Raw genomic sequence first — 26,075 nt, 5'->3', positions numbered from 1 at the left:
GCCTTGACTGGCCTCAGTGGAGAGGATGAACCTGGTCCTACAGTGACTGTAGTTGCCAAGGTGGAGTGGTACCCAGGGGTGAGCTCCCTCTTCTCAGAGATGAGGGGGAGACTGGGGGGCTGCAATCAGGATGCAAAGTGAATAAACAAATTTAAAATAAAGAATTCTGTTTTAGCTTAAAATATATATATGAGAGATGACTCAGTCAGAAAAGGCTTGCCTTTCAAGCAAAAGAACCCCAGTTCAATCCCCAGGAGGTACTTTGAAAAAAAAAAGAGAGTTCAAGCACGGTGGCACACCCGCGTGATTTCAGCTTTGGGGAGGCATAGCCAGCCAGAGCCCCGAGGCTTGCAGAGCAGCTAGCCATAGTGAGTTTTAGGCCAGAGAGAGAAGCTGTCCCGAAAAACAATGTGAATGGTCCTTGAAAGATGACATCAGGATGGTCCTCTGATCTCTGTATGCATGTGCACACATCTGTACACAAACCTATATACACATGTGCACCTGTACATGGGGGTACGTGTGTGTAAGCACACACACACACACACACACACACAAATAAAACACAGAATACCCAGGAGATTTTTCCCATCCGTTTATGCAAACTAAGCAGTTCCACATCTGCAAACAACTGCTATCGGTACCTTCTCCTCCACTCATCTTGAGGAAAAGTGGTATCGTAAGTAAGAAAAGTAATTTTCCTTAATTAAGGTTTGAGATTGATAAAAGGACCATCAAATGAGCTAGATTTCAAATTATAGTTTTATAAGTGAAATTCATTGCATTCGTTATGTATGTGTCTGTGGATTTGAAGAAAAGGGAAAACCAGGCAGAAAATCAACAAGCGAAGTGGCCCAGTTACTAAGGTGCTCTCTTTCCCATCTCTTCTTGTCAGGCTTTCTGTGTGATCAGTCATCTGTCCCCGTGCCTCACAAATGAGTTTTGTCCTTCATTTTTCATGTGCTTTGCAGCCTAGATCTGTTTCAGTTTTATAGCTAGCTTCCTTCCTTCCTCCCTCCTTACTCCTTTCCTCCCTCCCTCCCTCCCTCCCTCCCTCCCTTCCTCCCTCCTTCCTTCCTTCCCTTCCCCCTCCTCCATCCTTCCGTTTCTCCCTCCCTTGTTCCCTCCATCTTTCCATTTCTCCCTTCCTTGTTCCCTCCCTCCTCCCCTCTCTGTCTGTTCTCCCTCTCCATTCCTTCTGTTGATAACATTTTAATTGGCATGGAATAATCATATAAATTTCTATGATGCAATATGCTGATTCATATGCATATACAGGTGTGGTGATCAAATGTGTTTAAGAGGATTTATATGTTCTTAAACACTTTGTGTGGGAAAGCATTAAATGCCTATTTTCTCATTATTTCTAATAATTTATAATAATATAATAATTCTCATAATTTATTATGGACTGTAGGATGAAACCCATTTTCCACCTTTCCCCTTTCTCTCCCTGTCTGTCCTTCCCTTCCTCTATCTTCCTCTCATCCCACATCCCTGACTCTCTCTCTTCCTTCCCACCCCCTTTTCTATTTTCTAGTTTTTGAGACAAAACACCTAACATAAGGAAAGAAGAGTTTATTTGGCCCAAACTTTAGGGTTCAGCTTCTAGCATGGCAAGAAAGTCGCTGCTCCAAAAGATTAAGATGACTGGTCCCTTTGGCTGATGCAGAGGATGGCCTTATCTGGCATCAATGGGAGGGGAAGCCCTTGGTCCTGTAGAGGCTCGATGGCCCGTGGTAGGGGGATGCTATAGCGGTGAGGAGGCGGGAGTGTGTGAGTCAGGGAAGGTACACCCTTGCAGAGGCAAAGGGGAGGGGGATGAGATGGAAGGTTTGCAGAGGAGAGACTGGGAAGGGGGACAGCATTTGAAATGTAAATAAACAACATAACCCATAAAAAGATGGCGGGTCTCCTTGCAGCTCAGGTGGGAAGCAGAGAGATGAATGTGGGTGGGGTTCAGCTTGCTTGCTCTCTGTTGGTCAGTCCAGGCCCCCAGCCTATGGAGTGGGGCTGCCCAGACTTAGGGTGGGTTTCTTAACTTAGTTAAAGCAACAGACGTTCCCTCCTAGATAGACCAAGACATTTGTTGTCTCGTAATCCTGGATCCCTTCAAGTTGACATTAAGCATCACGCCTTCAAGGACTCTTGCGACTACTACTTCCCCCTCTACTATGATGAGGTCGACTTTTCTTTTTGAGTATCAGCATCTGAACAAGAACAGGTGGTATTTCTCTTCCCACGGCAGGCTTGCTCTACTTAATATGAGGTCCTCCAGCTACACTCACGGGTCCACCAATGGCAAGACTCCATTCATCTTTATGGCTGGAATCCACTGAGTGCAGATTCGCTACATTCTTGTCAACAGGCATTCTGGTTGATTCCATAGCTTGACTGTTAGTATGAGAAGTATTTTAATAAATACATAAATGGACACTTTTGACATAAAATTTTCAGTCCATTTGGGGATATATCTAGTAGTAGGGTAGTCGGATCATGTTATAGTTCCATTCCAGGTTCTCTGAGGAGTTCCACACTATTTTCCACAAACTATAACATGTTGGTATAATCAGTGAACAAGAGAGATCCCCTTCATCTCCTACATCTCCATGTCTTTCTTGTCTTTCTGGTCATTTGCATTGGAGCAAGATGTTTTCACTGAGTTTGGATCTGAGTTTCCCTGATGTGGGTGATACTGTAGTTTTTCCTGTTTCATTTTCCCCCTTCCATACATTGTCCTGTGAGAAATTCAGAGCATTTGCCTGTTTTTAAATCAGTGTCTCTTTTGCTCTTGAGGTTTTAGAGTTCCTCTCATGTTCTGGTTATTAACCCTTAACCTCTAGTCAGCTGAATAGTTTGCAGATGTTTTCTTGCTGTCTGTGTATTGTTTCCTTTTTGATTGCTTCTTTTGTTATACACAGCTTCCCAGTTTTATACAATCCCCTAACTCATAAACTTCTATGCAGTCATTTCAATTACTTAACATCTCCTCAATCTTCACACTCCCAGGACCTCCCACTGATTAATACACGTGCAGTCAAATAGGAGATTCCAGTGAGTCAGACTTTCATCTAGTCAAGCAGAGTAATTGTCCTTCTTCCCTCTAGTCATCTACCTGCCATGTCTTGTTGATTCTTGCTTCTTGTGTCTTGTCTCTTGCTTTCCTCATCCCCACTGCTATGTCTGTAGTCTAGGTTAACATCATCTCTGGGCTTGCAGAGTATGAGAAAGCAAATAAAGTAGCCAAATAAAAATCTCAAGGACCAGGCTACTTCTTAAGTTTAGATAAATATTGAATGTTGTTCTCATGTATGCCTGGATACTCTAGATATTTTTATCAGGTTTACTTATGTTAAGTTATGTTCATTGTGTATCTGATATTTGATTATGAATCTTTTATTCATTTCCTATGTTGGGAAATCCCATGTGCTGTAAGGGGAAGACACTGATGGGCAGGGAAGGCTGAGCTCATGTAGGTGACTTAAGTGGAGGTACAAAGGCTATGAGGAGAAGACACACGGACGTCTAGAAAACAGCCAACCCAAAAATCCTGAGGCACAAGACTGCTCAGTATAAGGGAGAAACTGGACAAAAGCCAGGAGCCTGGAGTCAAGGGAAAGAAGGGTAATGAGTAAAGACACACCCTACTGTGATTGTAAAAACTTTGACTTCTAAGTTTGCAGAGCCAAAAGCTAGACTGTCGACTCCAGCACACTGACCAGAGCAATGCATATTGTCCTATGGGTTATTCTAGGAAACAGGGTCTGTTCCCAGATAATGTAAATTGGTCTCTTCTGCATTAGCTGCGTAAGTCTCCCTCAGAAAGACTTGACTCAAAGTTATCTGAGAGCCGCAATAGAGTCATTTCTTCTTATCCACAGAACTGTGTTGTGGATCCCAGTGGCCGTTGCAAGTTATGGTTAGCACTCAGCCTTACCCAGTCTTTCCTGTACATACATTACTTACCTGGAACCTATAAATCCAGCTCAGTAAGAGATTAACAGCAAAGCAGGCGCTAGAAATAGAAAATAGGTGGATATTCTGTAATATACATTTAAATTAAAAATTATTTCTCGATTGTTTTCAATTAATAGTTGCATATTTCAGCTGCTCTTAGGTCACTAAGAGCTCATGATGCAAATCTCAGAGCAGGAGGGCTTCTGTGGTACATAAATTCACAATACCCTACTGCTTAAAGGTCAATGTGTACCAACATGCACACTTTGTTTTTATCTTTCTATTAAATTATTGTAGATGTATTCATTTTGTTTTATGTGTTTGAGTGTCTAGTCTGCATGTGTACATGTATACCATGTGAGTGTCTGGTGCCTGCAGATTTCAGAAGAGAGTGTTGGATCTCCTGGAACTGGAGTATCAGGTATTAGTAAGTTACTGTGTAGATTCTAGGAACACAGGCTTGGTTCTTTGCAAGAACAACAAGTGATCTTAACTGATGAGCCATCTCTTGGTACATTTTAGCAAAGCAAAAATATTAATTATAGCCTTGCCCTGAAAGTGATTCATTTTCTTTTCCTGCAACCCATGAAGCATTCTGTAAATACTAAGACCCGTCAGTAAACTACAGAGTCTAATAGAGCGTGCCTTTATTCTTCATGATGCTGAGACCTCAGTTTCCCCCTTAGCTTTTGTATTCACAGAATGAATTCACCTCCTGCTTTTTCCTAAGCTAGAGTTGCAGAGGCGACTAGCTCATATTTGGTATGACCATCATCAAACAAACATAAATTGTTTAGGTATTAAATCAATTGAAAAGACAAAACCAAAACAATAGATTTTAGCTGGTCTTAGATATGAGAAGAAAGGGAAACCAACCAACCAACCAACCAACCAACCAACCAACCAACCAATCAAAAAAATTAACAAAAAAACTGAAGAGATTCCAAAATGCTGTCAAGTATTCTAGTGAATACTATATTAAAATGACTTAAGTCAGAATAGAAAATTCTAGACAAGAAGAAGGAGCAAACATTTAAAGATGATCAGGCTTTTTTTATTTTTCTTTCTGACAAACAAAACTGCTGTTTGCCTGTTTTTGTTTTTGTTTTCATTTTGTGTGTTTTAGGGGTCTTGTTGAAAATTCCTTGCCTATAACCTTATTCTTATACAGACATGTTTAATATTTCTCTACATTATTAAAAGTATTTTTTTTATGGAGCTGGATACGGCTCGGTGTTTAAGAGCACTTGCTGATCTTGGAGAGGATCTATGTTCAGTTCCCAGCACCACATGAGAGGCTCACAGCAGCCTGCTGCTCCAGTAACTGGACATCCAGTGCCCTCTTGTGTCTTCTTGGAGTACTGCATGCATGTGATACATAGGCATACACATTCAGGCAAAACACCCATACATGAAAAATTTTTAAAATGTCTTATGAAAAGAAGTGAACTATTCTCAAGATTCTAGTAGGCCAAGGCTGCTGGTAAAACCAGAAAGGAACTGACATATTACAGTGTGTGTGTGTGTGTGTGTGTGTGTGTGTGTGTGTGTGTGTGTATGTGTGTGAAAGTGGGATTCATTTTTTAAGCACACATTTAAAAGCAATGGGAACAAATGTATTTTATTAGACAAGGGTTTCTTAGGTATGTTATTACTTTCTTTAGAGAATGTTCTTGAGAGATGTTTAATAAAGAAGAAGGAAACATTGGTTTACAAGAAATGTCTTTTATTCTGTACTCTGCCATTGGGCAGACGAGTGACTGTATTTCTCTAGGGTGGCTCATTTTTCAGAAGACCAGGGAATAGAGGGTTAAAAGATGTTTCTTCTTTAAAGGCAATTGAGATAAAGTCATGAGGTATGCAAAGTTGAGCTAGCTGATTTCCTTTTTGTTTCCTGTGGCTCTTTTCAAGATCCCAGCAGTCTCATAGACAGCCTAGGCCTTTCAAGCCATGTAAAGAGGAAATTAAGTCTGACAATCATCAGCATTAACACTTCAGCATGCATCTGCTGAAATGACTCCTATTTGCTTCTGAGAAGCTGTTGAGTTCTGCAAGCACTGCATCTTTCTGAGAGGGTTGGCGTTCATTACTCTTAGAAATATTCCAGAGAGCCTCTGAGTCGCTATGCTTGGTCCTGTTTCAACAAGTACTGTGACATTGGCGTCTCATGCATAAGTCTAAAGTCACATTAATGCTAAAAGGCAGATGTGTGCTTGTATGGTAATATCTTAATAAATTAACATATCCAACCGATGATAGTTACTTCCACTATTTTATATTACAATGCATGTCAATATTTAAATTGATTAGCATATTTAGGTTATGACAGGCATTGATTCTGCTTTCTTGATTTTGCGGATTCATGAATCTTCATGAATTTATCTTACTGCGCCTTAAATCTTAAAATGCTTAGTTTTAATTTGGTTTGCTCACCTGTTCACAACAAAGCATGCGATCTAAAGGTAGGAAATGGCACTAATATTTTATAAACAAATACTTTTAGTGGAGAAATACATAACTCTTGCTGAAAATGTTGAATCCCATTTATTTTCAAAGCAGTGTGTTTATTCCGCTGACATCAATATCTATTTGCTCAGAAGAATTTAAATGAAATTTACAGTTTCCTACTGGAGACAGACCATACACCTCCCTCTCCCTACTGAAGTCTCACAGCATGGAAGAGCTTCTGCTGCCCAGAGATTAGTTCCACCAATCACATTGGGAATCCTTCCTGCATGTGAACACAGTGTGAAGAATGCAAGGTTCCTCTTACATTTTATTGCCTTATAGATATCCTCAGCCATTATAGATTTTTTATTGGGATTTTTTTAAATTTAAATTTCAGAATTGTTTTTAGATGGAAATATTTTCTCAAGAGAGCTGCTGGGTTTCTCCCTGTACTGAGATTTTACATATATAGGGCTGATGTCAGTAGATGTTAAAAGCACAACACGTGGGATTTTTTACATGCGTCTGTACACTTGTGTAATTATTACTCCAGTAAGATCATAAAATATATCCTGGATTCTAGAAGATTTCTGTGTACCTGCCCTGAGCAACACCTCTCCACAGTAATTACTTCTCTCAAACAGATTGGCTGTATGATCACCACATAAATACATAAATGGAATAGATAGTATTTATTTAGGGGACATGATACTTCCCTAGTTATTTTACCTTTAAGGTCAAACAGTTTCATGTATCAAGTCAAGTCTTCCTTCCTTCCTTCCTTCCTTCCTTCCTTCCTTCCTTCCTTCCTTCCTTCCTTCCTTCCTTCCTTCCTCCCTTTGTCTGTCTGTCTGTCTGTCTTTGTTTCTCTTTCTCCCTCCCTTCTCTCTCTCAACAGCTCTCCAGGTTTTTCATTGTATATACCATAGTATGACCTCTTGTTGATGGCCTTTTAGGCTGTGACTCTCCACATAACAATAGCATGTTATCTAAGAAGGTCATTTGCAGTCCCCTTTGGCTCTCATGTCTCTTGGGTCACTGAGTTTTTCTTACTCAGAGTCATACATCATTAACTTCCATAAACACTGTCAAACAGTTTCCTCACGTGGTCCTGCCGCTTTCCACCTGCACGCGCCACACAGAAGCCGGGGAAATGTCACCCTTTGTCACACTCTCATCTCTCATCGTCACTACCAGCGACAGTTTGTTAATTTGAGTCATTTAGTGGAATCTTAGTAGCTTCCTCTTCACGTCCTGATTACTAATGAAGTGGAACGCTTCTGATTATGTGGGTTGGTGATTTGGATATTCTGTCTCGTGAAGTGCGAAAAGTGTTTTGAAACAAATGTTGTCATGTTTTGCTCCTTTGTGGGAGCCCAGGGTTTTTTCCCCCGGATACAGTACTTCACCGCGTATTTTCTGTGCTTGTGTGGTCTGTCCCCTCTCTTTAAGGTACGCGCATTATAAACACCTTCTCCTGTTCGCTGGCTTGTCTTCTCACGGCTGATCTTTTGATTAACACGTCTTTTAATTTTAATGGAGCCCCATTTACCAATATTTTCTTTTGACAGGAAGGCTTGGTCTCTTTCAAAACAACTTTTGCTTCTCCAGGTGCACAGAGCTTTATACATCACTGAACCCATTTTCGGTTTTACTTTTTACACTTATGATGTATTCCGGTTTCTGCATATGGTGTGAAAATGAAGATTCAGTGTTCCCTGTATCAGTGTCTAACACCAGACCCCACTGGTTGAAAAGACCTTCCATTTCCCACTGAATTGCTGTGGTCTTTTTTGCAGTAAATGGTGCAATGTGTGGAAGGGTCTGCATTTGGACTCCCTACTCTATCTGATTGATGTGTCTTTCTATATGTACACCAATGCCTTGTTAAAAGAACTCCTGAAATCTCATGGCTTGTCTCCAAGTTTCTGTTCAACTTTGCCTTTAGCTAATTTTTGTTTCTTTGTTCTTCCATTTAAACTAGAGAAAAAGTTTGTCAGTTTTCAAACACCTCCCCCCCCCACACACACCACCCACACCCACCCCACCCCCCACACACTGATTTATTGTAATTGGTATTTTAACCATTATTCAGAAAGAATGTTATTTGATATTTTTACTTGTAAAATATGTGCTAGCCCTACTTACACCTTGGGACCCTTCTAGTTAAATATGTTATGCTGAGTCCATCTCACCAGCCCCAGTCTTGTCAAATGAAGGTCAGAGACATTCTGTGATTAACTGAGAAATTAGAGGTTTTCACTTTCAGCCAAGCAGATGGTCAGTTTGGTCATAAGTGGTTTATTTCCTGTTTGTACTATCAAATTTAAGACATAAAACTCGTTTACATGTGGAAAATTGAACTTGTGACTGAATGATGTTAAAAAAACGTCTAATGTTCATAGATTAGGAGTGTAGCTGTATTGTTGTAGAATCGCTGTGGCAGGGTTTGAAAATCGGGTGGCAGTTTTGTCTGCACTCTTTTGTTGGTAGGTTATAGTCTGAATTAGATTTAAATATATCAGTTCAAATAATAATGTATATGTACAGGTTACTGCATTCATAAGATGTGGTTTTATTAGACATGCAAATTCACTGAACAGAGATTAACTTTGTCTTTAATCCTTTGAGTATTGTTGACAAAGTATTAACTTTCTCAATTTTTATCATATAAGAATATCTGCTTCCTAATTTTATTTAGATTTAGATTTTTTTCTATTGTGTTCCATTGTGTTATAAAAGTTTAGGATCATCTGATTACAAAAAAAGTTATGGTAAAAATATAGCAGCAAAACCACTTGTTTAACTGGTTGGGTTGAGGAGTTTCATGAAGCTGTGAGATTTAGTTCATCCCTATTGTCAAACATACAGAAACATATGGATGTTTGAGTGGTAGTGATAACACTAGTCAGCATAAGTGTGTTTTCACCGCGGGCCAGGCAATAGCTCAAATATTTTATATGCACAAACATGAAACTTTCATAGGCATACAATGGGGTGGAGAGTATCATCTTCACTTACAGAAATCTAATAAAATGGCTCAATTAGGTCTTATTTTCAATTTTATCTTGTTTATGATTTTATGGTAGTAGTCAAAAGTTCCTGAACTTAATTAGGGAAAAGTAGGATGGGGCATTTAGTTCAAATAATTTATGCTTTTTTTTTTTTTTGAAATAGAAACAACCTGCCCTATACTGCGAACAGAGGGATATCAAGATGGCGGACACATCTTGTCAGGTAAGCATTGTAATTCTTGGCTAAGTAGCAATTTGTGCAAAGTTATCACCAGATACACTGTAGCCTAATTGTTTTGGACTTCATTATCAGAAATTTGGTCGGGGGTTTCTTTCTTGTGGTCAGAGGCTCTATGACTGAGGCCCCAGAGAGTGGGGATTCGGGGACCTGTCAAGTGCATTCTCTCAGTAAAGGAATAATTATCCCACCCATCTCTACAGTATGGCCTACAGTGAATGCGCTGCCCTCAGGGGACCCCTCATCCAGCTCACTGACCCTGCCAGATGGAATGCTGGGTCTCCACCAAGCCAGAGATCTTATCCTCCCGACCAGAAGGCGAGCCTTAGGCGAGCCTTAGTGCTACTTGGCCAGCATTACAAGGTTAAGATCACAGCATCCACATAGGAAAGCGAATGCTGAAGGGGAAATACCGGTGACAGCAGAGTTCCATATTGTCTCCTCTCAGGGTAGCAGCAGGTCCCCTCACACAGTGGAGCACAAAGGCTGTGTGAAATCACAGAGACGTGCCTTCTGTTGCAATTTTGAAAGGAGAGAAAAATATTTATGAGATGTTTTAGTATGCAGATGTAGTCAAGATTTTCATACGATTTTGGCATAACATTTTATATTTTTTATTTTCTCTACTTTTTGTTATTAATGTTGTCATTGCTGGTTTTCTTATTGTTGTCATTTTCTTTCCCTCCTTCTTTCTTCTTTTTTTTTTTCTTTTTGTGTTTTTTTCAAGACAGGGTTTCTCTGTATAGTCCTGGCTGTCCTGGAACTCACTCTGTAGTCCAGGCTGGCCTCGAACTCAGAAATCCGCCTGCCTCTGCCTTCCAAGTGCTGGGATTAAAGCTGTGCGCCACCACCACCCGGCCTCTCCTCTCTCTCTCTCTCTCTCTCTCTCTCTCTCTCTCTCTCTCTCTCTCTCTCTCTCTCTCTCTCTCTCTCTCTCTCTCTCTCCCTCTTTTGACAGGGTCACCATCCCGGACTGGTCTCAAACTCAAAATCCCCCTGCTTCAGCCTCCAAAGTGTATTCTAGGTGTGCGCTGCTCACACATCCTCTCTCTGTTTTTCTCCAACCCTCTTGCATATGCGAGAGGATAACACATGTACTGCATCTGGATTCTGAGCATTTTCCCACGTTCCTATAGTTCTCCCAAAGCATGGTTTTTTTAAGAGGCTGTCCAGATTTTAAACCAATTGCTACTATTTTCATTCTAATTTTCTTCCTACACGTGAGAGATGGCACAATGAACTACTGTAATAATCTGCTTAGGTCAATCCCTAAATTAAATCGGAGTGGTGTTTTATTCCCTGTAAACTTCTGTGAGGAGCAAGCGTGGTGGTGCACATGCGCAGTCTTAGCACTGAGGAGGCTGGTGTCGGAGGATCGCTTTGCATTCAGACCAGGCGAAGCCAAAAAAAGAATGATATTTATGATCTGCGCTCTAGAAAGATGGCTATACCTTCTGCATGCAAAGAGGATTTTATTCTCCTGTACCATAAAAGGAAAATAAAAAAGGGAATGGAATACATTTGTTAATTTCAAACAGGAGGGTTTTTTATTTTAAATCAATCAACCCGTGGATATGGATAACAAAGAATCCTGTTTGAAGATCAATATGTCTGTGAGTTTATTGCTGGTTTTAATAACATGTCACATCTTACAGGCTTTGATCTGGGAGAAAGTTTTGCTCTGAGGCATGCCTTTTGCGAAGGTGACAAAACCTGTTTCAAGTTGGGAAATGCGCTTCTTATCAGAGACACTGTGTGAGTAAAGTAATTTGTTTTTCTTTTCATGTTAACAATGCTACAGAATTATTTTCTAAGGATATTCCAAATTATTGCTCAAAAATTAAAAGGGTCAGTAGTGTACCCCAAAGCTGTAACAAATATACAACTTATGTATTTATTATTGATAAAACTCTGCAATCGAACCCTTTACATGCATAAAGAAATAGTGTTTAAAAAATTAAATATATTTTTAGGAGAAATATTATCAACATTTAACATAGACATAACCGATATTATATTTTAAAATGCGAACTTTGAAACATAAAGGCTCAATGTAGATTCAGAGACAAAAGTCTGTATTCCTGTGATTACTATGCTCTGTGATGAATTCTAATAACAGTTTAGCCTTGGGAACTCTCTTTATATAAGGAATGGAGCTTGAAGGGAAAAGAAATTGTTTTTGTAGGGCTGTTTGTTTGTTATTTGTCTCTTGGGTCAGACTTGAGCATTGGTGTGTAAAAGCACCAAGCACCATGCTCGCCCCAGGCTTAGCATGCACGTAAGTGTCTTCGTGTGAAAATGAAATGACAGGTGTGTGTGTGTTCTCTCTTTCCTCACACGTCTTCTACCCATCCCGATAGCCTTTCTTTTAGACTTCCTGTTTTGTGACACTTGGGATTATTTTAATTTAATGACGTTTTCCTGTTCATTCACTGATGGGAGACAAAGATACGGAGCTTAATTTGATGTTGGGGGTCTATAAAGCGTGAATGTCACGTGCTTTCATCGTGGGCATTAGGCATAGCTGTTTACAGGACCTCATGAGCAGGCACTGAGGGTATCCCAGAAGTTCCGCACTTAGTTATGCATATGCTGCAAGGAAAAGCAAGGCACACATGCGTGCGAGACATGTGCGTGTGCGCGTGAGTGCGTGTGTGTGCGGGTGAGTGTCTGTGTGTTCACACGCCCGCCTGCGCATGCGTGCACATGCGCGCCAGTGTTTTTGGAGGAGAAGGCTATTAGTAGATAACAATTATTAATACATTTAGAAAAGGCAATATATTATGTTCAAAAACTAAGATGCACTTTTTTCTTACTTCTATTTTTTCCCTATCTATTTAAATCACAGCAATCCTGGCAATGTGGGAAGAGAATTGATTGGAGTGAATCATTTTAGATTCACTGGACTTTTAGGAAACCAGATTAAGCTGTTCTGAACAGTACTCCCGCTATTAGGCAATGCAGTTCTCCCTTTGAGTTCACAGGATTATCAGTGTTAGGCATGAATTGAAATTCCTTTTCCAACCTTGGTTCTAAACCAGTCTTCAGTCACCGGAAAACCAATGAAAGCGCATTTTCCGGCTCTGTAGAGCATAAGCCTGTTCCTCCATGACAGGAAACTAGCTGGTGTCTGGTTGAGCCGATTCCCGAGTGTTGTGTCTTGACTCATCCCCGGGTTCGTCTCACTCCTGGATCCAAGTGTGCTAGGGTGCTTTTCTCCCTTATGCCATTTTGGGTTTTCAATGGTCCTGGAGTAAAGTTACAGCTATTTATACATTTGTTTGCAGAGTCAGCATGGGAAAAGGCAGATGCTATTTTATATGGAAAATGAGAATTATTTCCGTGCCTGAACTTGCTTTTATTTTTCCGGCACGTTCCACTTGACGTTCACTAGGGAAGAAGCCTCCTGAGTGTGGGGAGCAGAAACCTATCTGAGGTTCAACATCTCCAGCCTGACTTCTTGTGAGACATGCAAGGTTTGCTCAGGCAAGGGTTTTCAAGATACCTATCCTTATATCTAACCATCTGTATCTTTATTACTGGAGGTGTATCGACTCCAGGGTATCTAAAGAGCTTACTATGTTTTTGCATGGTTTGAAACTCCAGTTTCTTCAGTACTTCTTGAGTCAACAAAGGGTGGTTATTAGAGACTGCATTTGAAAATAATCTGGGTGACATATTGACATATTATTTAGCTGTCTGAGTTATCTTTTCAGAATAAGTTTTTTGTGCCCCTCTTAGGGTTTTCAGACTCACTGATAAAAATACTTAAGAATGGATTCAAATGGGGCCTTGGAAACAATTTTATTAGCGTTTCAAAGAGAAACACTGAAGCTAACTAAGCAGGAAATCTCATCAGCTGTCCAGAGAAGGAGAATGGGAGGGGAAAGAGATGTGTTTACCTTTAGAGATGTGTTTGCTTTAGCAAATTTTAACCACCTCTATAGACAGCATTGTTCTCTGAGGACCAAGTGTTCACATACTTGAGCCTTTGGGGATTTTTTTCCTTACTTAAAACTACCATAGTTTGGTAGCAGGAGTGATGGGGAGGAGTGAGAGTGGTCACTCAGGTACAATGAGATGGGAGTAAGTCTCGGCTTTGGATTGTGTAGAAGGATAGTCACAGATAACAATAGCACATTGCACATTTCATAAAGATAGAAAAAAAGATCTTAAACGTGTCTCCTTAAGGAATTGATGACTATTTGAGGGGATATGTATGTTTAATTTCACCTTACTATCATATAATGCATATATGTGTCAAAATTATATGATACTCTGTTACTGTATATGTTTTTATATATCATTAGTGTAAATTTAAAGATAAAAAATGTGCTTACAGTCTATTGAGAGGGTAGATGTGTCAATCAATGATAAAAATAGTTAAGAAAATGTCATATAAATAAAAACTGAGCATGTCTCAAAGGGAGGGAGTTAAAAAGTAGAAAGTATTCCGATTTGTAGTTTTGTCTTTTAGACTTTTTCAAGGTCTCCAGACTTTAGCATCTCCTTTGGAAATCACCCTGAACCTGAGTAGTGTATTGGATAGCTTACGTCAAAATTTACGTCTTGTCTTTGCTACTTTGGAATGGTGGATCTCACGAACATGACTCTTCTCCACATGGGCTTTTATACAAGCTCAGGTCTACAATAGCCAGGTCTTATAGGGCTCAGTACAACATACAGGAAGGTGACTTGTAATCTCTATGTATGATTATTTCTGAAAGACTGATGTTTAGAAATAAAAACCATCTTTAGGGGTCTTGATAGTACTAACCCTGTTCCATCACCTCCATATCGGTATATTTTGTACTTTCTCAAGTCTTCTGTAGCATTAGGGCCCGTGGTTTTTAAATTCATATGTGTTGTTTTTAAACTTAAAAAACTCGTACAATTACAAATAGGAGTGAGAGTGCTTTCTAACTACCATAGATGTTCCTAAATGGTTTTGTTAGATAAAGAATAAATAACAAGTAGCATTGGTAAGTCCCTGAAACTCATGCAATCAAAGCCTATTTCAGTCAACAGACACTGAGCTTCCTTATGACTCAGCGCGGGATGATACTCAGGCTTCCACTGGTAAGGGATCTGAGTCTGTCTTTTCTTCCTGGAACCTGTTAGGGAGAAACAGAATACAAGGGAAAGTTACACGGTCCTGAGAACTTCACAGCTCTGTCCATTTTCCTACAAATGTCATGATTTTATTTTCCTTTGCAACTGAAAAATTATCCAATGTATCGCATTTTCTTCTTCTCGTCACCTACGGATGGAAAAGTGGGCTGGTTGCAACTCTTAATTATTGTTAGTATAACAATAAAGATGAAAATATTACATCAAGTGAAGCACCCAGACTGATAAGACAATTACCACGTTTCCTCTCATATGCACATATAGTATATAAATATTACATATAACAATTAATCTCTCTCTATAAAACTATGGAATTTAAAAGGGGACCACGAGAAGGAGGTAAATAAAGGAGAAGAAAATAAAACAGAAGGAACTAGAGATCATATGACATGAAAAAGAGACTGGACTGGTGAAGAGAAGTAACAGGATCCAGCCAGGAGGATGGAGGAGGGAAGGGGAGGATGGAGGAGGGAAGGGGAGGATGGAGGAGGGAAGGGGAGGATGAAGGAGGGAAGGGGAGGATGGAGGAGGGAAGGGGAGGATGGAGGAGGGAAGGGGAGGATGGAGGAGGGAAGTGGAGGATGGAGGAGGGAAGGGGAGGATGGAGGAGGGAAGGGGAGGATGGAGGAGGGAAGTGGAGGATGGAGGAGGGAAGGGGAGGATGGAGGAGGGAAGGGGAGGATGGAGGAGGGAAGGGGAGGATGGAGGAGGGAAGGGGAGGATGGAGGAGGGAAGGGGAGGATGGAGGAGGGAAGGGGAGGATGGAGGAGGGAAGGGGAGGATGGAGGAGGGAAGGGGAGGATGGAGGAGGGAAGGGGAGGATGGAGGAGGGAAGGGGAGGATGGAGGAGGGAAGGGGAGGATGAAGATCAACAGGGACAAAGTGTGTATGAAAATGTCACAATAAAATTCATGATTTCAGATGGAATAAAGGAAGAAACAGCAACTAGAGATAGCAGAGAAGATGGCTTAGCTGTTAAAAACACTTAGTACTCTTACAAGCAATTGGGTTGGGTTCCCAGCACCCACATTTTGGTGGCTCACAACCTGTAACTCAAGTTCCAGGAGGACCCAACACTTCTGGCCTCTTAAGACATTTGCCCTCAGATGCACATGCAGGCTCACTCAAATTGATAATTAAAATAAATAAATAAATAAACAACAGCACAAAGTAGTAGTAAATGATACTACTATATAAATATAATAATAATAATAATAATAATAATAATAAAATTTATAATAAAAATAATAAAACACTACTACTACTAACAACAACAATTAACAACAAAAATACAAGTTTTGCTTGTTCTGAACCAAGATGAATCTGAAACCTTCTGCTTTCACGGTGCAGAACAGTTCAGCTGCAAAGCCCACACCCTGAGATTGGGGCTAAATTTTAAGTATCACTCATGTAAAGGCCAATTTTCAGGATTTTCATTCCTTCCCTCATATGGGCCTCTTTTCTAATCCATGTTTCCCTTCTTTTTTTTTTTTTTTTTTTTTTGCTTAGTTGGGTGCTCTCCAAGTACTCAGAACCAGCTAAACTCTGAGGCATGAAACTGTGCTCAGAGCTCTGACACGGGATTCTAATTCCTGGGTGGGGGCGGGGTTGACGGATCCCTTTGCAGCTCCGTTAGGCTGCAGAGAGTGACTGCTTGCGTGCGCATCCCCTGGGTCTTCCTCTGGACATTCTTCTGTTTTGAGATGGAAAGCTTCCTATGTCAGGGCCATGTGGCTTAGCTAAAACCCTGTCCAGCTGTCTCATGAGACTGACTGTTACACAGGACTCTAAATGTCATCACTGCACTTCCTTAATTACCATCTGGCACGCCCGGAATGCGAGGTGAGTCACTGCTCATACAGTCGAAAATGAGAAGGAAAGTCTACTGAGCTCGAGGCTACAGAGTTGTCCACGCTATTTTAGCAAAATTGTTTAGTATTAGATCTGAAAGAGTTTAAAGGTAGAGGTTTTAAATAATGTATGGAAATATTTAATTACTAATAGTTATAAGAAATTATCCCATATTTTTAAAGGAAATTTCAGGACTTTTTTTTTTATCAGCAACAGGTTACTTAATATAAAAATGACTACTAAAATGTAAAAAAGATGAAAAACCCTCCAGGTATGTGTGTTTGTTTCGGAGTTTTATGTTTTTTTCCTCCAAATTTACTTTATAATTGGATAGATATAATAATGAACAGAAATTAAACAACAAATACAAGTAACAATTTAGCAGAACCTGATAATATAATTTCAGTATTTTCCAAGGTCATCCTTTAGTCTTTCCAACAAGGGGCTCATAAAAAAATCATACTACATATGAATACTTCATAAGAACTATTTGTGACATAATTTCTCGAAGAAACTTTAAGAACATTTTGTATGTTTAAAAAGTGTTAGTCAAGCACTCAGCCCAATATAAAAGAACATTTCTTTAATTTGTCAGGTGGAGAGTTCTTTTACTCTCCATTTTTAAAAGCGACGCCACTTAATTGAAGGAATGAAATCCCCGTGGGAACATAGGAGGTATAAATACATGCTACATTGATAAAACAGGGCATCTTTGCTACACTCCCTCTGCTTCTAATACTTCAGGAGTGTAGACAGTGAAGACTTTCTTACACTAATTGCAAGAAAAAGTAAAAGAGAAGGTCCTTTGAGGTCTCAGCTATGCATGTGGTCCTGTGGTTATGCAAAGCCTGCTTTGTGGGTAAAACATGAAACACACTCAACATCTTGTCAGTCACCTAGCAGGGCTTAGGAAAGCTTCATATTTTCATTATGAAACTTAAGTTAACTGGATATTTTCCCTTCAGATTTCACTTACTCTGTATTATTTTGGAAGGTTGACTTGCATGAGTAATTAACCAAAAATATATAAATAAACGTTGGTGGTTCTCTTGACAGTGAACCCAGAGATGAACAATCTTATTCCTTCAGAAATTTCTAAAATTTTGTATCAATTTGTGACTGCTAGTAGACAAAACACTACAAAATTTTGAATATTTTTACTTCACATGTGTTGTAGATAACAACACAACGAAGAGCTTTATTTACACAATATTAATATATATTTAATATATTAGTGAGATAAGAAGTCTTCATTATCTCCTTCAAAGAGTATGGTCTTAAAACTTAAATAGAAAAAGCAAGTAAAATGAAAGGAACTGCAAGTGGGATACTGCAGATCATTCACAAGCATCTAGATTCAAGTGCAGACCTGCTTTTGAAAGGAAAGAGGTTATGCTTCCATTTCTGACAGAAACAGTGTTTTTTTTCCACTCCAGTTGCTATAATGTAGATGAGAACACTAGCGTGTAAGGCACAGGCTTCCTGTACGACAGTCAGTATATTATCTTATCTATTGGAAGGAAAAGGAAGCAATCGAAGCCAGCTTTGCATCTCTGAATAGACAGTTAATGCTTTAAGTGTTCAGAGGGAAACGGAAGTCCCACCATGTTGGAAGGATATAACTTCAGGGGAGAAGAGGGAAAGAAAGGAAAAAGAAAGACAGGAAGGGAAAGGGCGCCTCTGTTGACTTGACATTGAATCCTGGGAAGACAGAACCTCATCGGAGGAAAAGCTGCAGTCAGAAGCCCAGTGGGCATATCTGTGGGGCATTTCAAATGACACACACATGTAAACACACACACACACACACACACACACGCACACACACACAAAACAGTTGCACGAGAACACTCTCCATTCATCTCTAATCGAATTGGGCTCATCACAATTCTGTGAAAATTAATCAGTCGTTAATTGACTTGAAGTATTGGCAAATGTAATGTTTTTATGTTTACAAACTTTCAAAAAGATAAGAATAACCTTGAATTTATGAGTCAATTTCTTTATATGTTTATATTTAGTGTGTGTGTGTGTGTGTGTGTATGTATGCTTGCTCACAGCATAAATTGTGAAATTTGTCTCTCTCAGTTCAGCAGGTCCCTTCCAGAATTGAACTTGGGTTTTCAGTCTTGGCTACAAGCACCTTTACCCACTAATTCATGCCCTCTGGCACTAAATGTATGAAATGGTTGAGGAATTTGATGGTAGCCATAAATGATCTTTTGTTCTATATGTAAGAACACATCTATAGCAACTCCACAGGCTTTTTTTTTTTAAGGTAATAGGAACCTAATTGTTATAAAATACCATTATAAGCATGAAACAATTTTATAATCTTACTTACATGTTATCAAATAGTAAGTAAGATACAATCACAATTTCATGGTAAACTTTGAAATTTATGTCAACCAGAATTCTGCTCCGATCCGCTCATGTCCAGTCTTCAGGTACCAGAGTTATCATGCAGCTTGTGACTGAGTGTTCCATGTGGACACACACATACACACACACACACACACACACACACACACACACATACACACACACACACACACACACAGAGAGAGAGAGAGAGAGAGAGAGAGAGAGAGAGAGAGAAAGCATATAAAACCATCTTTGCTCAGGAGGGCTACAGAGAAAAGCGCTTTATAATATTAGGTCATTATTAAGTTCAGCTTTGATACCAGTTTGGGGGCAGGGGAGAAATTACAATAAAGTATTACATTCAACTCTGGAATGATCATGCATACTCTCGGTGGGTTGTAAGACAGAGAAAGGCACGGTCCGGTCCATGCTTTCAAGTTATTTCCGTCTCCAGAGACAGAGAGGCCGATAAGCCATTATGGAATGTAGTGGCATATATATGTGGCATACACTCTGAGAGACAAGATGAGGCTCCTTGAAAACAGTTTCGCAGAGGATTCAAAAGGCTGAGGCCTAAAGTGTGAGTGTGCCAGGCGAGCTGGGGAGTGACAGTGTGTGTGTGCAACAGCACGTGCAAAGGCTGTTAAAGGGAGAAACACTGTGATTTTAAAGGTCAAGGCAGTTGGAGGGATTCTGAGAGACTCCTGTGTAGTTAGTGAACACGTGTGTGAGAATATCTAGACAGGCAAGACAAAGCAAGGCAGAATTAACTTGGACACCCTACGTACATGTTTGAACTTCATTCATCTAAAAGGTGAAAGGCGTGGGCGCAGTAGCAGTCACCCGAGGGGGAAAAAGAAGCAACTTGGATACCCAAGACATAATCCACACATCAAATGATGTCCAAGAGGAACGGAGCAGTGGCCCCTGGCTCTGGAAAGGCTCAGTGCAGGAGTATAGGGCAATGCCCGAACAGGGAAGTGGGAAGGGGTGGGTGGGGGAACAGGGGGAGGGAAGAGGGCTTATGGGACTTTCGGGGAATGGGGAGCGAGGAAAGGGGAAATCATTTGAAATGTAAATAAAAAAATATATCAAATTAAAAAAGTATGTACTATAAAAAAAGAAGAAGAAGCAACTGCCGAACGCCATTGAGAAGGCACGTGTTCAGTTAGCTGTGAGACTTCCTAAATGGATCCCGAAGCAGGAGCCGAGCACCCAGATCTCAGAAGGACATTTCAGATTTCCAGGGACCTCTTGTGAGGACTGAACTTTATTCAGGACTTAACTTCCTTGGGCGAGGGTTCTCTGTTTCTGCAGAGCAACTTGCTTAACTTGCCATTTGGTTTTGGTTTTGCTCCAGGGCTGAGTGGCCTTGTGTTCACCAGGAAGCCATTTGCAACACCACAATGAATGAACGCTTACCAGAACAGGCGAGGAATTATTAGAGCATCACCTAAGCTCTGTTTTCCCATTAGCAAGCTATGAGTCTGAATCCTCTTAGCAAACATGAAAAGGCTAAGATTTCAGACTCTCTGTGGCTCTAAAACCAAACAGTATCCCCAGGCCCGAGGGAAGGCATTTAGACAGACGCTCCTGGCCAGCTCACCAAATTGCTTGTAAGTAGACAGGTGATGTTGAATGTCAGCTGGGAACGAAACGACTTACTATAAACTCCAGGCATCTCTCGCCTCACTCTCAGGAAATGTAACTTGTATCATATTTCTCTTCCTGGAAGCTGTTCAGCAAGGCGGAGGCCTCAGTGATACTGGTAAACACGGAAGTTCTTTATAAACCCTGCCTCACACTTATTCAGAATGGAAGAGTTAATTTGGATGCCTGCTCCTGATATTTAAAAATAGAATCTTTTTCCATGTGGCCATCCATTTGAAAAGAAAAATAAATAAGCAAATGTCAGTCTTGTTAAATATGATCTGGAAAGCTTGCATTAGGTCTACTGAAATAGCACTTTTTAAAAGGCAGCTTTACTTTAGGCTCTGGGCTATGAAACTGGCTGGAGAGTTAGCCTCGGGAGCACTGTCTGTAACTGACAATTATGCCTTTTGAATATGTCGCTGTTTGGAGATAAACTACACTTGACTTGGGGAATGTAATGTCTAAAATGAAGTTTTTCTAGAAAAATTATGACCCCCTTGGTTTTCTTTTATTGTTGTTTCATGAGCACGGAAAATTTGAAAACATGTAAATCTTTCTTCCCTTTTCCTATCTTCCCCCTTACCCCGGATCTTTTTATTACACAGCGAGGAAAGAGGCGAAATAGAAATAGCAACTAGGAGTTTCTTTTTCTTAATTTTTATTAAACTCTTACTCTGCAGTTTTATTTTATCCTTTGTGTTGTATGTGAGACAGAGGTTCTGTCTGCCCCACTGTGGGTTGTGATTTCTTTAGGGATATAGAAAACCACACCAGCTTAACCTTTCTATACAATAAAATTACTTAATATACCAAGAAATACAAATGTATGACGTTTCACCACGCTCTTTATTTCCCTTATTAGGAATACATCAAGGCTACTAGCGATAGAAGATCAATCAATTTGTCTTATACTCCCTTCTTCCCATGAAACAATTGTGCCAATAAGCATTTGTGCATATTTTAGAAAAGTGACTGCTTTTTAATGTCATTCTTCCTGAATTTGACCAACATTCAGTGCCCCTGGAAAGTAGGTAGAAGTGAAGTCTGTCCCCTTGAGATCATTCTGTACCAGTTTCTCATTGGCCAGAGACGCCTTCCAACTTGTTCAGTTGAAACCTTCCATCTTGTAAAACAAGGTTCTTTACTTCACCGAGTTAACGTGGTGGGTCGGTAGCAACCTCAGGCCCTGGTTTGGGAATCCAGTGGACGAACGGGGTGGAATAGACATTGATCTGCATGTGGGACATTGACTCGGGATCTCTGCAAAGGCTTCTCCTCTCGATCATTATTCAAAATAGTCATATTTATGATCATTACTTTTACATCGAAAAGAGCTGCTCCTCACCTCCCAGTGCTCTAGCGATCGCACAGATCCCACAGATCCCGCAGATCCTGCATGTGCTTGGCATACTTTCATGAGAGAGAGAAGATGGCCTTCCCAGTGCGCAGCAGACCTGCCCCAAAGTGGCTTCTTTGTTGCTCCTAGGAGTTTCACAGCTCCTAGTTGGGAAGGACGTCTATCTTAAAAAGAAAATAAGCTACCAATCCTTTTGTCCAGCTAAGGCCACCTTGGATGCTGTCACCAAGTCCTGATCGATGGACTGTATTCAACAAATTCTCTTATCAGAAACTCACTATCTTGTGAAAACCCAAGCCAAGTCTCTGTTCAGATAACTCAGTCTCCGGACATTGCTGCCACATAAGGAGGAGCCTGGGGAAAGGAATTATCTTTATTGATTTTTAAAGAAAAGAATTACTCATCTTTTTAGTTAGGTACCATTCTATTAGTTTTCTCCCTAGGGTGTTAAAATCCCAACCTACTGGTTTTCTTTCTACAAGACACATGGGGACGTCTCATCAAAATTCTTCAACACTTTTTGTTCCATTGCGTAGCTGTTGACACACACACACACACACACACACACACACATATTGCACTTGAGATTTTTACCCCTACTTGAAAGCTGAGTTACTATTATAGAAGTACTTGTCCAAAATAAGTAAGTAATCTCTAAGGTGTATAAAGAAAATATTTCTGATTTTACCTTTTTAGTGTGTATTGTTCCTAGAACCCAACAGACTGTACTTAACCCATTTTAAAGGTATGACTGTGTGTTTTGTGATACTTCCTGGTCTGTGCTCAGATAACGGTAGGGGAAGGAACTGCAATTATCAACTCCTCGGGGATACCAGGCACCTAGGATGTACAAATGTCACAGTGAATATTTTCCTTAGAGACCAAATATGATTTGTTGCTGTTGTTGCTAATACCGTTGTGTTGTTGCAAACATTGAAATGAATCTTAAATTCTGTAAAACTAACATATTATATTAATTTACACACTCTCCAATGCTCAGGGGAAGAACGAGAGATTCCTTTTCTTCATCAGAATCAGAAAGGATTACTTTTAAGTCAAGTCGGTAAGGAGGAGGAGAACCTTATTTGTAGCCAAGAGGAAGCAGGCAACTTGATATCCTGGAAAAAACTGACCTTGGAATAAAAAGTCACGAGTTCAAGTCCCCTCATGATCTCTGCTTGGCAGAGAGGTGGAAGGGCAGTCATTTAAGTTCTGTGGCTTTGAATGTTCACTTAGGGATTGAGGCAGTTGATGTAGATTACTGTCAGGATTTCTGTAAGCTTTAAGGGTACAGTATATGTTTCATGTGTTTTCAGAGTTCACATGCTTCATAGTTATATGACTGTAAGAATATTTTTTGCAAGAATGGAAGAACACTGCTGAATAATATTTTTGTTGAAATCATTATGAAACATCTGTTAATGTTTTCTCTACAGTGGTCTTAAATCACTGTGGAGGTCTTACATCTCTCTTTGGAAGTGACCATCGGATAGGCTGGCCTTGGTTTTTTTGTATGTTTGTTTCTTGGTTTTTTGATGAGGGTTTAGTATCAACTGGTATTTTTTCCTGCTGGAGAGACATGGCACAGTATCCAAAAGTTTAAGCAAGTGAACAAAGATATTATGGTCATCCAGTCCCTGGGACAGGATCACAGGCATCATGGGTTTCTGCAGATGGTACAGGTTACTGTTCCAGTGGTTTTTTTTTTAACAGGAACAAGTTGGCCACACCCCTGATTTCATGGAAATTATTTTATGGTAGTTGGGAATAGGCAATAAATGTGTAAGACATTTGAAAACACAGAAGAATGGAAAAATAGGGCAAGGTGGTGTGTTATGTAGTGACTGGAGTTAGGGCAACTTTAAGCTTCTTAGAGGGCATGACATTTGAACCGAGACATGAATGAGGAGAAGACTTTGTGTAGATCCAAAGTCTGGAAGCAAAGTCTGGAAAAATAGCCCCATGAGAAGGCCCAGAAGACACAATGAGAAAAGACTTCAATGACCACAGTGTATTCAAAGAACCAAAATCCAGGTTACTGTGGCTAGCCATGGCTGCTTCCCAGAATCTGGTTAGAAGACAACGAATCAGAGGGAGTCAGTTTCTGGACCGTCATCATAAATGTGCCCTTCATTGTGCAAACTTGAAGATGTTTTCTAAAGTTTTATGCAGCAGAGGTATCTTGTCTGGTTTTTAAAGATTATTCTAGCTACCATGTGTGAGTCAGACTGAAAAAGATAGGGAAGTGTGCAATTGTGAGAGTATACCAAGAATCCATTGGAGAAATGCTCTCCCCTTGGATTCAGGCAAGGATGGTGCAGATGGAGAAGAGAGCATAGAACTCAAGTATGGTTTGGTGGTGGAAGGAGAGAGACTTGCCGGTGGACTGGGTTGATAATGCAGGAAAGGCAAGAATTAAGCTGACTTCTAGGGATCTGACTGGAACAGCTGTGTGAATGACTGTGTCTCTACTGAGCTGTGGAATGTTGATAGAGGGAAGGGTTTGGCTTGGAAAAAACAAGATGTTGAACAAAAGAATGATTTTGGCCTTCAAGCAGAGATGCCCAGTAGGAATACAGGCATGTAAGTCCACACAAGGTTAACAAAGGTTATATCTCCCCTTTACCCCCCTCTCTCTCTCTCTCTCTCTCTCTCTCTCTCTCTCTCACTCGCTCTCGCTCTCGCGCTCTTGCTCGCTCTCTCATTCTCACTCTCTCTTCCTCCCTCTCTTTTCCTCCCTTCCTTCCTCTCCCTCCCTTTTCCTCCCTCCATCCCCTCTTCTTGCCCTCCCCTCCATCCCTCATGGTAACATCTTGAGTGCTCAGATATCATAATGGTGACATGTTGTTTCGGTTTGGCTAACTCAGGGGTATTTTGAACTCCAAATTTGTTCTTCCTTCTGTGTTCTCTACCACAATTTCCTTCCTCCATAATAATCCCCGCAGACCTCGGCCCCAAGCTTTCCAAACTGAGAACTGATTATTGGTTAACCTGGTAACAACATGTGACTGGTTTTCAAGGATTAATGTTGAGTGAGGGCTAGTGTTAACAGAGCTTGCGTTTTATAAACACAAGCATTATCCAGGGAGGAAGAGAAGCCTAGAAGTGGATATTTGGTGCTTGGGCTTTCTGTGAAAGCGATGCATACTAAGGGAGGATGCTGGCATCTTCCAACACTTTTTGACCTTGTATCACACCTTTAAATGACTTTGGATGTAAAATTCTATTTCACAGTAATTAAAGGAACACAGTGATCAAAAGTCATCCTCTATGTCTTGCCAAGAGCTTTCCTATAATTTGCAAACTAAGTTATTATCTTATTTGTATTTCCTAATGGCTTTAAATCAATTTTACCTAGCAAGAAATCTTATTAATGAGGAAGGGAAAAATTCCCTGGAGAACCTACTTAATGTAAAATTTGGACAAATATGGTCTGGTCTAATGTTCTGAACAATCAATTCTTTCATGGGCACACAAAATGCTATTTTTTAAAGGCAGTTTCATGTCTTAATGTTCTGTCGTTAGTTGTTAAATTTTAAATATATGATAAAAATATTCACTCAGGTACATTTTTCTTGATTTCCCTCCCCACCTTTTCTGATGCTTCATTGTTTTTAATTCATATGTAAAGTGAGAATTAAAAACTTCAGTGATCCTGTGCTCAGTCCATTGGTTGGCTGTGAGCATCAACTTCTGTATTTGGTTAGGCACTGGCAGAGCCTCTCCAGGGACTAAAACACCAACAAAAGAGTACACATGGAGGGGCCCATGGCTCCAGCTACATATGTAGTAGAAGATGGCCTTTCCAGACATCAGTGAGAGGAGAGGCCATTGGTCCTATGAAGGCTCGATACCCCAGTGTAGGGGAATGCTAGGACAGGAAAGTGGAAATGGAGGGAGAGGGGTTGGTGTGCAGGGGAAGGGGGATGGGATAGCAGGTTTTTGGAGGGGAAAAAAGAAAAGGGGATAACATTTGAAATGTAAATAAAACAAATATCTAATAAAAAAAGTAGTGGCTTACTTTTTGTCTACCAAAATAGAAAAATGTATTTATTAGTCTATT

At 40.2% G+C, this 26,075-nt stretch overlaps 1 protein-coding gene across 1 annotated transcript in view; it reads left to right on the top strand.

The window, feature by feature from the left end:
* The window catches only part of Col19a1 (collagen type XIX alpha 1 chain), a 301,599-nt gene that overhangs the window by 4,485 nt on the left and 271,039 nt on the right, over positions 1-26,075 (top strand). Inside the window, exons 2-3 of the mRNA XM_052192819.1 lie at positions 9,583-9,624; positions 11,259-11,412. Of these exons, the coding sequence (XP_052048779.1) occupies positions 9,583-9,624; positions 11,259-11,412 (196 nt within the window). The remainder of the gene's footprint in view (positions 1-9,582; positions 9,625-11,258; positions 11,413-26,075) is intronic.

The sequence above is a fragment of the Apodemus sylvaticus genome, chromosome 9 (assembly GCF_947179515.1).
Source record: "Apodemus sylvaticus chromosome 9, mApoSyl1.1, whole genome shotgun sequence".
NCBI lineage: Eukaryota > Metazoa > Chordata > Mammalia > Rodentia > Muridae > Apodemus > Apodemus sylvaticus.
Note: the sequence above shows the minus strand (reverse complement) of the source record. Positions and strands in the feature narration are given on the sequence as shown.